The sequence below is a fragment of the Peromyscus californicus genome, unplaced genomic scaffold (genome assembly GCF_007827085.1).
Source record: "Peromyscus californicus insignis strain IS unplaced genomic scaffold, ASM782708v3 Scaffold_8__1_contigs__length_139910024, whole genome shotgun sequence".
Taxonomy (NCBI): domain Eukaryota; kingdom Metazoa; phylum Chordata; class Mammalia; order Rodentia; family Cricetidae; genus Peromyscus; species Peromyscus californicus.
Window position 1 is genome coordinate 84,838,967 of NW_026294606.1, and position 16,763 is coordinate 84,855,729.

Here is a 16,763-nt window from a genome sequence, read left to right on the forward strand (position 1 = left end):
TTATATACTAGAAAAGTCAACTTTATAAAAAGTGAAAAATTATTCAATATTACCATTTGGAAGATTTAATTATGCAGTAATGAGAGAACATGTGAAATATAATATGGCCAGATATACATACATGTATGTATGTATGACCTTTTATGAGCCTGAAAGAGGGATGTGGTGAACTGTAGAGAAAGGTTTATAATGAATGTGGTAGATAAAGCCAAGATGTGTGCAGTGCGTAAATGAACAGCGGAAGACGCGGCCTCCGAGGTAAACAAATGAGATATGGGCTGCAGCCCGCTGAAGAAGACTCGGTAACTAAGTGTGCAAACAACATTCGTGTAAATTTCAATGATAATGAGCTATGGGCACTCACCTACTCCGTGGGAAAAACAATTCTGCTGCTCCAGGAAGCCACAAAGAACACTCAAAGCCAGTGTCGTTCTGAGATTATAAAGCAATCCATCTTCTCGTTCAAGTACAGTGACAATTCATAGCCAGGCCAGAAAAATGTACCGCATCCCCTCCCCAGATCTGGAATCTCATTCCTAAGAACTAGCTGATAGCAAAGTATTCAGTATATAAAATAATATAGTATAATTAAGATCAGTTAGAAGTAGATAAATAACCAGAGTGTAACCCAAAAAGCACACGTCAAGAGTAGAGAAGTCTCCTTGGTCTAGGATTGAAAGGGTGATCTAGGTGCTAATGGCGTCAGCCTGGGGTCGGCAACTCCCCTGTGCTGTGACAGACACATTTAAGATCTGGCTGGGTCACATGCCAAGCTTTATTTTAATCTGTCCGGTTCTGTTTGGTGTGGGATGTGATAATGCCCTTCGCCTGTCAGAGTTCCTGAACAGAATTGCAGATTTGCCTAATACAACAAAATCCTTAGCCGTCTGCCATGCACTGCTCAGCTTGTCTCTTGCTTCTTGAAATAATGTTTTCTAGACTGTCCCTGACTCATTTTCTTAGTGATTCTTTCCACTTTGCAGTGGTTCAAGAGCAATGTACCTTCCATAGAAACTGCATTTGGAATCTGCAGTGCACTGTGACCCTCTCCCAAGGTGCTGCTTGTGGTTCCTTCAGCCCCGTGAGCACGATGGGGAACTGTAGGCACTTTTAAGTGTACTGTGCGGCTGGGCTGTGATGTCCTAGAGGCGGTGTGTTACTTGCATTTCTGATAATGTGTTACTAGTGTGTTCACTTAAATCCAGGCTTAACAGGATGTGACCTTGTGAACGGGATCAGAGCTAAGTAGAAAATCTGGCTGTGGGTCAGACTGAGTCTGGGAAGGGAAGTGGAGCCTCTTTTAAAAGTCCTCCCATTAAAGGGCTGGGAGACAGCGCAGTCAGAGTGTAGCCATGCAGCTGAGGACTTGAGTTTGACCTGCAGAACCTACGTGAAAAGCCAGGCCTGGTCACTCACACTTGTAATCTCAGTGCTGGGAAAGCAGAGGCTCTCAGATCCCTGGGACTCACTAGCCAGCCAGCTTACCTAAATCAGTGAGTGTTCAAAGCCAACAAGAGGCCATGTTTCAAGAAACAAGGTTGACAGCATCCTGAGGAATAATAGCCAGAGTTGACCTCTGGCCTACACACACACATGCACCTGCACATACCTGAGCATGCACATACACACAGGTCCTGGAGTTAGCTGCTGTCATTCATCATCAAAGTATCAGGAACCAGCCAGTGTGGTTCTGATAGTTTCCTCTCACATGCTGAAGTGGAGAACAAGTGTGCTTGTCTCCAGCCCGAGGAGGCCTGTCCTCTGAGTGCCCAGTATTTACTGTGGGTGATGACTGTCACCATGTCTCCAGGACTGAATGTGGGACATGTGTGCTCACACGTATTTAATGCCTATGCTGGGTTGCCATGGGAATTAGATGACCACATGAGCATATTATATATATTAAGTCTATTAAACTGTGCCTTTAGATGTGTTTAATGTTAATGCTGGGCTGCTGTGGGAATTAGATGACCAAATGGACATATTAAATGTATTAAGTCTGTGCCTTTAATATATGCTCCATGTGTCTTTGGTTTCTTAAAAAGCTTAATCATAAACTTTGAGGATGAAAAGTTTTTTGGTTTTAAATATTAAGCACAAAGTTGATAAAAGTCTTAAAGTTATTGATGTCTGACACCTGTGTACGAGCACAAACAGAACTCAGCATGCTGGATGCCTCCTGATGAGCGTGTAAATGGTGGGGAAAGTAGAGAACACTGACCACTCTGGAGATGGAAACTGTATAGTAAATCTGCTTAAATCCCCTAAGCAGAAGATAGAAAGTGTTTCAGGCCAAGACAGAGCTATGTCTTGAGCAGAGGCTAATCCAGGGTTCTTTCCTTCTCGTCACTCAGACCAGCTCTGCCTCTTTGCATTCCTCAGAGACTGACAAAGGCCCGACCACGGTATTTCTGTGGGAAGTGCAGTGTGTTCTGTTTCTTTCCTGTCAGCTGAGTCGCTTTCCTGCAGCCCAGGAAGCGCGGGTGTCCAGTCAGAGCCTGTGCTTCCTTCTCCCCAGCTGCAGAGATCCTGCAAGTCTTTTTCCTCTGTGGTTCTGACACACGGATCAGAGCCGCCTTCTCTGTGGAAGAGTATAGTTACCTAGCCACTTGCCATCCACTGAGTCTCTGGTACATTTACTAGGACTGCTCATCCCTGTAGTCACTGCTCACTCCACTGCCAGTCCTGCAGGTGTGGCTTGAAGTCTCGGGTGATTTACCTTCACCGTCTTGCTGTTTCAGCCCTAAAACTGTCATTGAATAGCGTATGGATTATTCTTCCTCTTGCATAGTGTTATGTGCATTCAGATCTTTAAAAGTGACGTTGGGTGCTGGGGAGATGGCTCAGTCATTAGATGCTGGCCTTGCAAGTGTGAAGACCTAGTGAAAAGACTGGGCACACCATGCACACTTACAATTTCAACACTGAGGAAGTGAAGCCATGAGGACCCGTGGGGATTTGCTGACCAGTCAACTTAGTAGAATCTGCAAGTTCTAGGCCAAGGGAGAGAACTTGTCTCTAAAAATAAAAAGGAAGGTAGACACACCTGTGAAGCAATACCCTAAGTTGACCTCTGAGCTCGACATTTGAACACACGTGCACATTGCCCCCCACCCCACATGAACAGCTATAATGAAGTTGAAATAAGTATAAACGTACCTAAAGGGGTGAATTGTCTGTCCCTCAAGCATGTCTGATGTCGCCATTAGCCAAATCTGCTTAGCCCTTGGGAACAGGAGGGGCAGAGCAAACAGGCTACCCGCTAGGGTTCAGCTGCCGGGTCTGAGCTGAGCCTGCATACAACATCCACTCTGCCATGCTTGCCTGTTCTGTGCTTTTATTTGTACCACGTGGTTCCAGGTCAGGTCACGTGATGGCAGGGCATTTGTCATCGTAGAAGTAAGCTGCAGAGGCAAAGAGCTTCCCTGGAAAGTGTCAGGAAGATGAGCCTTATTAGAAAGTCATTCAGTGTCAGCTCAGAAGAGTAGCATCTGCGTGCCCAGAGTCCCCAGCCTGCTCTTCCGGTACACACTCCCTGGGTGGCAAGGTCTGCACTGGCTTCTGCCCCCTGGCCAGAGGACCATGTGACTCCCTGAGGCTGCTGGGAACATGTCCTGTTCGGCTCCTGTGTGGAGATTTATAAAGTAAGGCAGAAATAGCTGAAGCAGGCTACAGTATTTCTACCCGGGTGTGATGCCTGACCCTCAGAGCCAAATACACTTAAAAGCAAAGGCAGCTTGGCTGGGTTGTCACCAGGCTCCACACAGTAAGACGAGTCCATGGAATTCTTCACAAAGTTTAAAAACAACAAAACAAAAAACCTCTTGATGTTGGGGGCCAGACATGCATGTGCACGTATGTGTGCCTGTGTGGACACCTGTGGAGGCCAGAGGTTGACATCAAGATTTCTGTGATAGTTTTTCCTCCCCCCACCCCATCCCTCTTTAAGACAGGCTCGCTCTCTGAACCTTGAACCTGAAACTCACTGTTCAGCTAGACTTGCTGGCCAGTGAGCCTCCAGGATCCGCCTGCCTCCACCCTCCAACGCTGGGGTTACAGACACACGCTCACCCCGCTCAGCTTTCCATGGGGGCTAGGGGTCCAAACTCGGGGCCTCACCCCTGTGCAGCAAGTTTTTTACCCAGCTTAGGTTTTTCTAGTTTTTGGTTGCTGTTGTTTTTAAATAATACAATGTCTTATTTGGGGCCCTCACAGAAGAAGGCTGTGTAGAATTTTACACATGATCTTAGCCAAAAGGCCAGTAAATTGGTGTGTGCAGAATTCTGTAGCCACCCAGTCCTCCTACGTTCCCCTTAATCCATCCTCATCACCTCTTCAGGGAGACCATGTGTGGATGTGGGCAGTGGCCAAACTGCATTCATTATTCATTAAGCTACAGGTTATTTCATCAAGTGCCAGCACCCGAGAGTCAATGGTAATGTTACTAAATGGGTAACGCAGCTTTCTGTTAGGGCTGAGTAGTTGCAAGATCTTTGTCATGCTGTAGGTTAGACTTGGGGTCTACAGAAAAGGCAATTAAAGGACCTGCATGCCTATGGCAGGTATTAGGCAGGGGCCCTGCAGTTCGAGAACCCTGATGTCCTGGGTCACTGGGTGGACTCAGCAGGACTTCTGAGAGGGCCCAGGGCACTGTGAGTAGGTAGGCTGTGCCTTCCGCACTGTATGGCTGCAGTGACTTTCCATCATATGCCCCTGGCAGCCTCAGCATCGCTATCCTTTTTAATTAACTGGTAGTGTGTGACCCTACATCAACCAAACAGGCAGGTCACCTCATTAGGAAGCCTATGCAGCAGCCAGCGGGAGACAGAGCTCCTCCCCATTAATCAGTCCCTGTGAGAAGAGCCTCCTTGGTACTCACTGGCGAACTTTCACCCCTCCAGTTCCAGCTGCGCATGCAATTCACTCCGAGTCCAGGGCAAAGCCAGCTTCCCGAATCTGTCCCCATGCTCCGTAAAGACAGGACGCTTCCTCCCTACCTGCAGCGCTGGCTTAAGTTCTGGGTCAGAGTTTGGCCCCGAGAGGCTGGGCTGCTCCTGCTTTCCTCTCTTTCCTGCCCTGCTCTCTGGAAACATTGAATGCCAAGTTCGTGATGCCTGGGGATGGGTGTTACTGCTAGCATTGCTGGTCCCTCTGAGCTTCCCACACGGTTTCTAGTGAGAGGGCCCGGCTGGTTGCTCTCACCACCCCTGTTCTTAAATCTGCATTCAGGACAATCTGAAACGATGGCATCTATGATTGAATATGGATATGTCAGACACTCCCACCCTGCTTCTAACTAGACTGCTTATAACATGAAACATGGTATCTCACCATCTTGTGTGACACCATGTAACACTAGCACCGAGCACATACACAGAGAGGTGTGATAGACCCCTCACACACAAATGCTAGCACACCATGCATGCTGTACTCACACAAGCCTGTCTTTCAAGCATCGTAAGGGTCCTGGAGATTCTCCAGGTCGGAGAGATCTTCCTGTTCATGGGAGAATTCTAAATCTTATTTCAGGTCTTGACTCAGATGAAGAACTCGGGCTTCTCTGTCACCACGCCTCCTACCTAGGTGATTGACACTGGCTCTTGCTATTTTGTAGCCTGTTCTGTTTATTTCTATTTCATGTGTCTGCACGCCTGCATGGTGGTCCACATGAGTGAGGGTGGGGGATGCACCAGGGACGTGTGCCCTGGCTGTTCTCTCTTAGGAATGTTCTCGAGTTCACGGGAGCTTGCTGAAGGGTCCATGTCCATGGTTCTGTCCATCCAGCTTGCTAATCCATGCACAGCCAGTAGCTTAGATTCCTTGGGGTGTGGAAAGAAGAAAGTAGACCTATCTCTGTGGCTGTGATATATGTACCATACAGCCCACGGAGGACAGTCGATCTCATGCTTTTTCATTGCCAACAGCTTGCCTGAGTTTCTCTTTCTCTATTTTGTTTCGAACAAGGCATTGTGGTAAGGAGGGCCAGCAGATTCCATTCAGTAAATCGGTCTGTACACAGACATGGTGCCTAATGCCTCTCACCAAACTGCTTTCTGTGTGTTCCTCCTCTCCAGACCAGAGGGTGGCATCTTTCTGTACCCTGACTGACCTCCAGCATGGACAAGACCTGGAAGGGGCCCCAGAGCTGTCCCTGTGTGTGGATCCCACCAGCGGCAAGGAGTTCCTGGATACACCTGGGTATGTGGACGCTCCCTCCCATGTCCCAGAACTCGGGTATCCCAGGCCAGGCCAGAGAGAGTCTTACAGTGGGACTGACCTGGATTCCTGCCATGCTGGAAATGATACCACTAGATCGTGTAACCATTGCACTACATAGACAGGTGTAGTGTAGTGCCTGATGTCTGGCCTGTGCCCAGAGTAGCCAGTCTCACTGGCAGAGAGAACCAAGTGGAACCTCAGGTCAGCTACCCAATTACTACAGAAGCACCAGGCAGTGCCCGCCTTGTGAGTCACTCATGCTGTGGGACCTGCCTAGGGCACAGGTCACCCCAGACCCTGGTCCTTGATCCAGCCACCCACCTGCTGTTGACATACATGAGGAATGCAGCCACTCTTCGTGATGATGAACCCAGTTCTGGCTTCCCTGTGAACTGAGTCACGGTTAACTTGCTACTGAGCCTGGTCCTGTTTTCATGACAAAAGCAAGGGAAGCAGTTCTACATTTGGCTCCTGGGACTTAGCTCTGGCCTCCCTCTTCTCCATTTAAATAATCCTGGCCTTTGTTTTCTTATCAGCTTTTGGGTCTTATGAATTGGATTCTGAGTCCATGGCGGTAGCTATGGGGACATTGTCCCAAATTGTCAACTTACACATAATATTTTCAGTGAAAAGTTTACTAACACAAGCAATATCCTAGCCCTGGGTCTCTAAAGTCCTCTTAACTGTACCATTTACCAGGGAGCGTTCGCCCTCCACACTGACTGGGAAAGTCAACCAGCTAGAATTGATTCTCCGACAACTGCAGACCGACCTTCGCAAGGTATGATTGCTGGAGTCCACCCACAGAGGGCTTTGCCCACATGCAGCCCCTTTAACTCTTGCAAAGAAGCTGAGAAGACCCAGGGATGAGAAAGACCCTAAACAGACCTGGACACAGGAGGGAGATTCCCTAGGTCTGCCCTCTCCTTCTCACACGCAGCTGCTGTGGTTTTTTTTCCCTGAGGGAGCAGGGAGCCCTGTGGACATGCCTGACGGTGACTGGGCCTTCTGTATGGTGAGGTCTCTATGAAGCAAGATGCAGCAAGCTGGCATCTTTGATTCTATGAGTTGTTGATTGCAACAGATACATGTGAGCTAGTCTAAAGGGGAGTCAGTAGCTCCCCAAAAATGAGCTCTCCAAGAGCCCAGTCAGCTCTCCCACCTCGAACAACCGCCATGCGCCTGTGCCAGTTTCTCCTCAGAGGAATGAGGTTCTTCTTGCAGGAATTCCTGCTGATGCCCACCACAGTGTCCTCACTGTACTAGGTGCCCCTTGCTGCTAAGAGAGGCAGAGTGGCATGTGTGTCACAGAGAGTGTCCCAGGAGGCTCCTGGGGTGGCAGGATTTTAGCTGGTGTATATGTTTGTTGATGGGATTGGGCCAAGCAGGAGGGAAGTAGTGAAGAGAACGAATTACAAAAAAGTCAAGTTCTGCTCTAGTGTGTGGGGAGGGAGTTGGCCTAGGGTGGGCACTGGGACAGCTTTTGCAGTACGTTAAACACATGTGTGTCTGTGTGTACATGCACGCCCATATGTTGACACACTTACTTCTGATGGTCTCTGTCTTCTATCACCAGCTAAGAGGCTAAGGTCAAGTGCAGGGGGAAGCTGCCAGGGTGTATTCAGCAGAGCTGCCACATAAGGCTTCGCTTTTCCAGCTGTGGGTGTGTTATGGTGATTCTGGTTCCAGAGATGAGGGTGTGTGTGTGTGTTTGCCAGCTCCAGGGACCTCCTACCCCATTCTGCCTGGGCTAGAGAAGTTTCCCAGACCCTCGGACTTCATTCTAACCCACAGAGTCCCAGGCAAGTAGAGGCAGCTCACTGCTTTATCTCCTCTGCTGGTATGGACACCAAGGCAGTTGAGTTTAACTAACTTGGTTTAGACAGGAAATCAAGAGAGAAATAAAGAGGGATACAAAGACCCCTGGGTATGTAGGATATGAGTAGATCAGGGGACCCAGAGTATAAGCTGCCTGGGGAAGTGTCCGGCAGCTTGCCAGAGGAACAGGATCCTTCCTGGCAGGACTGCTCGGGAAGATCCGGCAATGTGGGGCAGGAGTAGCTGATGATGGGAAGTGGTCATTGGGAGAGGCAGGGTTAGAAGACATTGAGGAGTGGGTCCCAGGAAGTTTCCTTTGAAAAACAGGAGATGGCAATGGGTCAGAAAGTAAAAACTTGAAACTGCTCTAGAAGGGGCTGTGGCATCAGTGATGAGGTGGGTAGAAGAGAGAACTGGGCTCTAGAGTTGTCCATTAGAGTTGGGAAGGTCTTGGAGACAGGACACATGGACAGGCCTGGGGCGGGGGTCTCATCTCTAACTTCAGGCTGTTAGAGTGGGCGGAGTTCCAAAGGGAGCAGCAGCTAGGAGGAGCCTTGGCTGATGTTGTCCCCATGACTCAAGAGCAAGAAGAGGAAAGGGAATCAGAAGTGTGGAAACACAGGTCTAATTACATGCTGGGGGGTCTTGGGGAAACACAGCTGAGTGGCAGCGGGGTGGTCTGAGCCAAGGCAGAAAGGGATCGAGGGAGGAGGGTTTCAGGGCTGGGCTGGCCTGATGACAAGGCTAGTCCTGGCTAGTCCTGGCTAGTCCTGGGGCTTGACAGGGCAGGCTGGTGGGTTTGGGGCAAGCCCAGAAGAGGTAGGGAACCAGGAGGCCATTGAAGGGTGAAGGTAGACACCCTGAGGAGATGAAGAGCTCCCCATGGTTCAGCCCCTGCTCACCCACTGTGTGAACCACTAGAGACAGCGGCTGTTGGGACGGTTGTACCTCTCAGCTCTAGAGAGCTGAAGCTTGTCGTGTGTTTCCCATGGCTGTGTGTTAGAAGCACCAAGTACAATTATTCTGAAAACCCTATTATTATGTGCTTTTGAGTGGCGAGCTCTGAAGGTCAGCGTGGAAATATGGCAGCTCCAGAAGGCTAAGGATGGAATGAGGCCCGAGTATTGTTTTAGACTTAGCATCCATAGCTTACACCCTGGCACCAGTTTTAGGTAGAGGGGAAGGCAGCTGGGGAAGCCCTGCAGATCAGGAGGGGTTCACTCCAACCTAGCTTCAACCTGTCTCTTCCAGGTGGGTAAGGGGTCATATAACTTCTGACTGGCTGCCTTCCCGCATAGCAGCTTCATTCCTCCTTGACAACATCCGGGGGAGCCAAGAGGCTAGGGTGGCTCCTGTCCCTGTGTGAGTGACAAAAGCGAGTCCCTGGGGTTAAGTCAGAATGAGGGGCCCTCGCGTCGTCAATGGGAGCAGCGGGCCAGTGGCTCTCTAACACGCTCTCTGGTCCCCACAGGAGAAGCAGGACAAGGCAGTGCTGCAGGCTGAGGTCCAGCACCTGAGGCAAGACAACATGCGGCTGCAGGAAGAGTCGCAGACTGCCACAGCCCAGCTGCGCAAGTTCACCGAGTGGTTCTTCAGCACCATTGACAAGAAGGCCTGACCGGCTAGCTGCTCATCACCCGGGGACCATGGGCTGGCCTTTCTGCCTGCCTGCCTACCCGCCTGCGGTCCCTCCCCAGTTGACAATGCAGTTTTATATGCGCTTTCCACCACCTGTAGGTAGATGTCTCACTGTTCGTCCTGTGTCTCGCTACTCACCCTAGCAGCTCAGGTCAGGGCACCTGGACTCCTCCTGGGTAGCTGCAGCAGAAGATGAATGTAACTCCTGGTGAACGCAGAAGTAGCCTGCAGCCGAAAGGCTCCCCAATAACGCTCTGGCCTCAGCTTCCCTGGGGGAGAGAACTGGATGTCACTAACTGAAGTAGGTGACCTCCAGAGATGCTAAGCCAGGCTGCAGGATTGTACAAATAAATACGGAGGCAGATAATCAGACATGTACTTTAATGTTAAAGGTGCTCTATTTTTTTGGATGTACAGTAGTTTTATTTCCACAGCCACATTATCATAGCAATAAGGAGGGTGCAGTAAGTAGTCAGCAGAGCTCCGTCAGAAAGAAGCTCTGAAGTTTAACACTAGCTCAAACGCTGTTACCGTAGAGACGTATTTATTTGCAGGAACAAACGGTGCCTGAATATTAACAGTGTTCTGATTTTCTTAAAGAGATACATATGCCTTGTAAATGGCTGGACCTGTTGGTAGTCACTCAACGCGTAGTTTGCTTTCCTGTAGTTTCTCTGCTGCAGACAGAGTCACTCTACCTTCCCCACGCGAGTCCCCTGATGCTGAGTGCCCGCGGGATCCTGTGTACAACACCAGATTTGTTTATCTTTGTACAGAAACTCGGATAAAGTGTCTTGTATTTAACACTCTTATTTAAGCTTATTTAACCCCAACGTGTTAATTTTATATGATTTGGTTTCACCTGCACTGTAAGGAGGGGGGCAGGCAGGCAGTGACTGAGCTCACCCGGACCAGACTGGAGCAGCTGGGCGAGCCGAGGACTGGATGCTGCTGGTTAACACGTTGTTTGTATTGCTTTTCCATTTTTAACTGTTATATTTGAGAGGAACATACATTTTGCTTTTTTAATAAATGTTCAAAAGAAGTCAACAGAAGAAGCAGTGTTGCCTGGTGTGTGTAGACTGACATGTCAGTTGTCTCTGTGAGTTTATTTCAGGTCATTTAGGGTCCGGTCTATATGCAGAACTGTCTAGCTGCCTCTTAGCCTCTCACTGGTTAAGAGTGCTAAGGATTCGTTACTACACTCCACATATCCTAGTCTCTAAGCTTCTAGTCTACTTGATGCTAAGAGTATCATCCTTGGGAAGGTCTGGGAATTCCCATTTTATAACCACATAAACTGACTTGGGATGAGTAACTTACTCAAGCTTCCTTGATGGGTGCAAAGCCGTTTAGTTGGCTGGTTTTATAAAAGCCAGGGCTCCATATATAGCCCAAGTTCACATAAACTCATCCTCCTGCCTCAGCATCCTGAGACCTGGATTTACAGATTTGTGCCACCACATCTGACTCATTTTATAGATTGGTGTTTTGTTCAAGGAATTGGGTTGTTTGTGAGGCAGTTGTGCAACAAAATAGTGACAAAACCACATGTCTGGCCAGGGCCTGGAGCGTGACTCTTCCAAGTCTTGACCTAGAGTAGCTGTGATCTGTAGCGTGCAGCTGAGCAGGCGGAGTGAGCCCACCTTAGAGAAAACAAAGGAATCCACCCAAAAGCAGCCAAGTGGAGAGCCAGCCCACCTTTAGGCATTACCATGGCCCAATCCAGCCGTATCCTTTTGATGTTCAGTCCTCTTGTCTCTAGGACCAAAGTAGAGTTGTCTCTCAAGCCCATCTCTATGGGGCCATGCCTAACCCAGGGACAAGGAGATTCCGGTCTGTCCCTCTTCAGAAGTGATGTTTCTGCTTAGCCAGGCTAACTGGGCATGGCTTCCTGCCTCCGTGGTGCATGTGGTTCTAAGCATGCTAAGCATGCTTGGTTAACTGGCACCTCTTAACTAAGCATGTTAACTTGCTATGAGGACGCACTGGTACAAATTAATATTGGAGTCAAGCCTCTAAAAGTAATTGCTTTTATTTTAGAATAATTAAGCAGGTGTTTTTTTTCTCACCTTGTGGGGTGAACTGTTGTGTGTCAAAGCCTTCCCAGTATGTGGCAGTTGAAAGTAATTAGTATATTGGAGGGTTTTTTTTTCCCTATATATACTAGGGAGAGGATTTATTAAAAATACAAGTTGCCGTCAAAGGGCAACAATAGAAGCCTCCCTTGCTCAGCTGCTCAGTTATCAATGAGAAAGAAGAAACCCATGGTCCCACCAGTCAATCAAAATGCAATTTGATTACATGTCACTCACCAGGGATGACACCAGACTTAGGAAGCCACGGCTTCTTACCTACAAAGTCTAAGGCCAGAGAGATAGCCACACAGAAGGATGGGGACATGTTGGCAGGGGAGATGGCTCAGCCCGTGAAAGCACTCGCCATGGAAGCCTGGCGACCTGAGTTCTGTCTGTGGAACCCACACAGAAAGCTGGATGCATGGCATGCATCTGGAACCCCAGCACTCCTGTGGGGAGGCGGTAGGAGACAGGAGAATCACCCGGTAGCAGGAGAGTGTTTGGATAAGTCGCCTGCCCTTGTGACACACCAGCCTGAGAACTGTGAAGCTGACTCAGAGCTGACCCTTAGACTGAGGCCTGGTGGATTCTCTGGTTTGGAGCCTCTGTGGAGACTTCTTGTGGAGCTGACTGCGTGCTTCCAGGCAAATGGAGGACTCCATATCCTTGGAGACAAGCCATCCAGCCCAAGCTTCGTGTCCTTCCTTACCACGGTGACAGCTGTGCCACCTCACCATGAATAGATTTGTGAGAGATTTTGTGAAGGCCTGCCGCCACCAGCTCCTGCCTCGGGAGGCCATTAAGTAGCCCCAGATCCTTGGAAACCAAGCCGGCACGTGCTCCTCAGCATCCCCAGATGGAGATGAGGACAGGCAGAGGCAGTGGAGACTGAACCGAGCCACCGTGCCTGTGGGTTACACATTAGAACGAATCTAGGTCATTTCTTCTGAATGTGTGTGAATTTTATTGGAAACTTAAAACCAGGACCTCATTCTAGGGATGCTTAAAAGCACACTGCTTTTAAGGAAGGAGAGGAAGCAGGAAATAACTGTGCTTATTTACTGTGACCCTCAGTAGGGGAAACAGTAAGAGATGTACCCAAACCAGAGAAGTGTATCTGCTTCCTCACCTGCAGCCTCCAAATTAATCCAAATGCTGAGCTTCCTGATTGTCCCTCATAGACCCTGGACGGGAAGTTAAGTGCATAAAAAGCTTCAGCAGGCATCACCTCATCTGTCACATTGGGGGTAGGGGGGGTGACATGCAAATGTGTGTGCGTGTGAAGCCAGAAGACAGCCTCATCTACTGTGCTTCAAAAGCCAGCCACCTTGTGGTTTTTTTGAGGCAGGGCCTCTCCCTGGTCTGGAACTGACCAATTCAGCTAGGCTGGCCACCACACCCCAGGGCTCCAACTCTTTCCAGCCCCGGGTTTATAAGTGCATATCATCACCCCTGACCTATTTTATTGCAGGTTCTGGGGTTGAGGTAAGAGCCTCACACCTACATGGTAGGCATTTTACTGACTGAGCTCTCTCCCCCCAGCCCCAGACATCACATACTTGCACATGTGAACCCGTGAGCCCCTCCCCCACCTAGTTCATCCTAACACACCGTATGTTCTGGCCTCTGAAATTGTCCAAGTCTTTGTTCACCTGTTAATGTGGCCAACTGAAAACACCTGGACTTCTTCTGTCCCTGATGTCAGGGATCTGCCCGAGACTAGTGGAGCAGCCTCGTGTGGCAGAAGAGCCAATGAGAAACAGTGAGCCCTCCCCACCAAACACGTGCAAATGTCCTTTTGATCCCTGAATTGTCCTCGAGTTACTAGAGACCAAAATTAATTAAAAGTCAAGACTTCAGATGCCCTGGCCATCAGTGCTCATGCATCAGCCTTAAGGGACTGGTGTGGGAAACCTTCCTGGAGCATGGGAGCCATGAGGAGGGCTGTGCATGATTCAGAGGGGAAGCACTTCAGCAAATGCTTTGAAGTAATTCTGGCTACAAACACATCTGGAGAGGGAGACCTCACACTCCAACAGCATCTCCTAAAAAACTAAGATTCATGAAGGTAGTTCTGCTGTGTGAATACACTCACTCGACAGGAACATCAAGTCTGTGTCTTTATACATACATTTTAGGTGTACAAGTATGGCCATTTTCAGTAGTTTTTAGTTTTGTTTTTAAAGTTCACATATATGGGAGTTTTGCCTACATGAATGTCTCTGTACTGTGTGGGTGCCTGGAGCCCTCAGAGGCCAGAAAAGGGTGTTGGATCCCTGGAGTTTGAGTTACAGACAATTGTGAGCTGCCATGTAGGTGCTTGGAATCAAACTCCAAGCTTCTGGAAGGGCAGCCAGTGCTCTTAACCACTAAGTCATCTCTCCAACCCTTTACTTTGGTTTATTTGTATTATATTAGTATTGAGTGTGTGTGTGTGTGTGTGTGTGTGTGTGTGTGTGTGTGTGTGTGTGTGTGTACATGTCACAGCATGTATGTGGGGATCAGAGAACAATTTTCAGGAATCCACTCTCCTTCCACCATGTGGGTCCTGGCATTTTTAGTTTTTGTTCTTTAAAATTGGACCCACCATGCCCTGCTGTAATAATCCTCGATCCATATAGACACCTGTAGTCTTTGGTCTTCTCTGAGACCTCATCACAGATGGCTTTGTTTCCTCCTGAGTCATGGCTCAGGTGAATTGTACTTACACGAGGGAGACAGGAAGTGAACGGTGTTTGGGGAGCTTGTGACTACAATCCCACATCTGTATGTAAACCAAAAGGGTTGAAGAAAGGCTCAGAGCTATTTCTCCATACTTATGCAGCAGTGTTCACAACAGCTGGAAGATGGAGACAGCTCAGATGTCGATCACAGATGATGGAAAAAATGCACACATGCGTTTATGATGGCTAGTACTGTCAACTTGACAGAATCTAGAGTCACCTAGAAAACAAATGTCTGGGCATGTTGATGAGGGATTCTCTAGATGGGGTTAACTGAGGTTAACCTGAGGTCACCACCCTAAATGTGGGTGACAGCGTGCTGAGCACCAGCATCATCTCTATGCTTCCTGACTGCCAATGCAATGTGACCAGCCGCCTCCTGCTCCTGTCACTGTGCCTCTCACCATGAAGGACGGTAGCCCCAGAGTGAAAACGCCCCTTCCTTCCTCAAATTGTATTTCTCAGGTGTTTTGTCACAGCTGTGAGGGAAGTAAGACAACAGTCAGAAGATTATTGTTCAGCCTTAAAAGGGAAAAGGTGCTAACATATGCTAGGCTATGAATGAGAACACTATGCAGAGTGAGATAAGCCAGTCACCCCAGACCAGTAACCCTGCGGCCCACTTAGATGAGTGTGGGTGGTCAGACTCACAGGAAACAGGAAGGGCTGCAGAGCTCAGGGAAGGGAAGGAGTTAGTGCTTGCAGGAGACCAGACACACCACTGAAGAGCCCCTGGGTGCTCAGCTTTGATCCGCTGCCATCCATTCAGAGAAGCCTGGGCCCACAGGAAGAGCAAGAGGGAAGAGACGTTCTCTCTGAAGAGTGATTAATTTGGTAATTAATGCAGGGAAGAGGAAGAATGATTCTGAAATGTTTGCTCCGGGCCCTAAATTTTAACGGTTAACTCTGCGATCGCAGTGTCTGGTAGGATGAGGAGCTATGGAAGGAGATCAGACATGGAAGCAGCAGGGAGGAGATTAAAGATGCAGGGTTTCCGGGAGCTGAAAGGAGGGAGACAACACTTCAAATGAGGAGACACAGGCAATTGTGAGAAGGCTCTGGTACTCACTGGGAAGAACTGTGGGCAGGAAGAGCAAGTCACTCACTACTGTGAAAACCAAACTTAGAGGGAATGGAGAGAGGAGGCATTTGGAGGACCAGGTTCACAGCATAGCATGGCCTCTGGAGAGGTGGGGCTGGTGAACTGATGGATTGCATTCTGAGTAAAATATCTGTGCTTAGAATTTGATTAACTTGTATAAGTTAGGACAAGTGAGACCCTGTAAGTCAGTGGTTCCCAACCTTCCTAATGCTGCAACCCTTTAATACAATTCCCCATACTGTAGTGGGGCCCCACCCATAAAATTATTTCCCCTACTACTTCATAACTGTAATTTTGCTACTTTTATGGATTATAATGTAAATATCGGTGTTTTCTAATGGTCTTAGGTGACCCCTGTGAAAGGGTGGTCCAACCCCCAAAGGGGTCATGACCCACATATTGAGAACCAGTGCTATAAGTCAAAATTCAATGAGGTGCATGTTCATCCATGTATTACGGACATTGTATGTGGACTGTAAGTGATAGTGTGTGTGTGTCTGTGTGTGTGTGTGTGTGTGTGTGTGTGTGTGTGTGTGTGTGTGTGCATTGACACTAGAAGTCTGTGGTGGCTGCCTTCCCCACTTGTTCTCCACATCATCCTTATTATTTTGAGATAGAATCTCACTAAATCTGGAGCTCACCAGTTTTGCTAGACCGGCTACCAGTAACTCCAGGAATTCTCTTGTCTCCACCTCCCCACTGCTGGGATTACAGATGGGTGCAGCTGTTGTGGGATATCCACCAAAGAAGACTTCTGGGACATGGGTTTAAGCCAATAGAAAGTCTTAGTCAACTAGACATTCAGGATCCCATTGTAGCACTGAGCCTTTCTCGGGGTGAGCTTTTAAGCACACAAACCATGTTCTGGGTTGGCATACTTCAGTTAACAAGAACAGTTATTCAGAAGCGGAACTACAGAAGTCAAAAGGCAAGGTTAGTACATTTAGAAACTTTCCCAGAACTATGGACATTTATGGAATAGGTCTTTGTATTCATTTTGGCTAGTGGTGTTGTCTACGTGTTGAGTTTAACAGCCTGAATAGTGCTTGCATCATGGAGTCAGTTATGCTGAGGTCTGGGGCCCTACTAAGATCTGAGGCTATTACAGCCACCATGGCTGGCTTTTTTATTTCTATTTTTAATGTAGGTGCTGGGAATGAAATTCAGGTCCCCATGCTTATGCAA

At 48.5% G+C, this 16,763-nt stretch overlaps 1 protein-coding gene across 5 annotated transcripts in view; it reads left to right on the forward strand.

Annotated features, from left to right (window-relative positions):
- Sipa1l2 (signal induced proliferation associated 1 like 2) overlaps nucleotides 1-10,721 on the forward strand; it is a 169,932-nt gene extending 159,211 nt beyond the window's left edge. For 3 of the 5 annotated variants that reach the window (XM_052727791.1, XM_052727790.1, XM_052727793.1), the window contains 4 exons: nucleotides 5,530-5,583; nucleotides 6,075-6,198; nucleotides 6,919-7,000; nucleotides 9,509-10,721. In XM_052727791.1, coding sequence (XP_052583751.1) covers nucleotides 5,530-5,583; nucleotides 6,075-6,198; nucleotides 6,919-7,000; nucleotides 9,509-9,655 — 407 coding nt within the window. In that variant the 3' untranslated portion in view covers nucleotides 9,656-10,721. The remainder of the gene's footprint in view (nucleotides 1-5,529; nucleotides 5,584-6,074; nucleotides 6,199-6,918; nucleotides 7,001-9,508) is intronic. The other 2 variants (XM_052727792.1, XM_052727794.1) reach the window with 1 other exon arrangement.
- The last annotated feature ends 6,042 nt before the right edge of the window (nucleotides 10,722-16,763 follow it).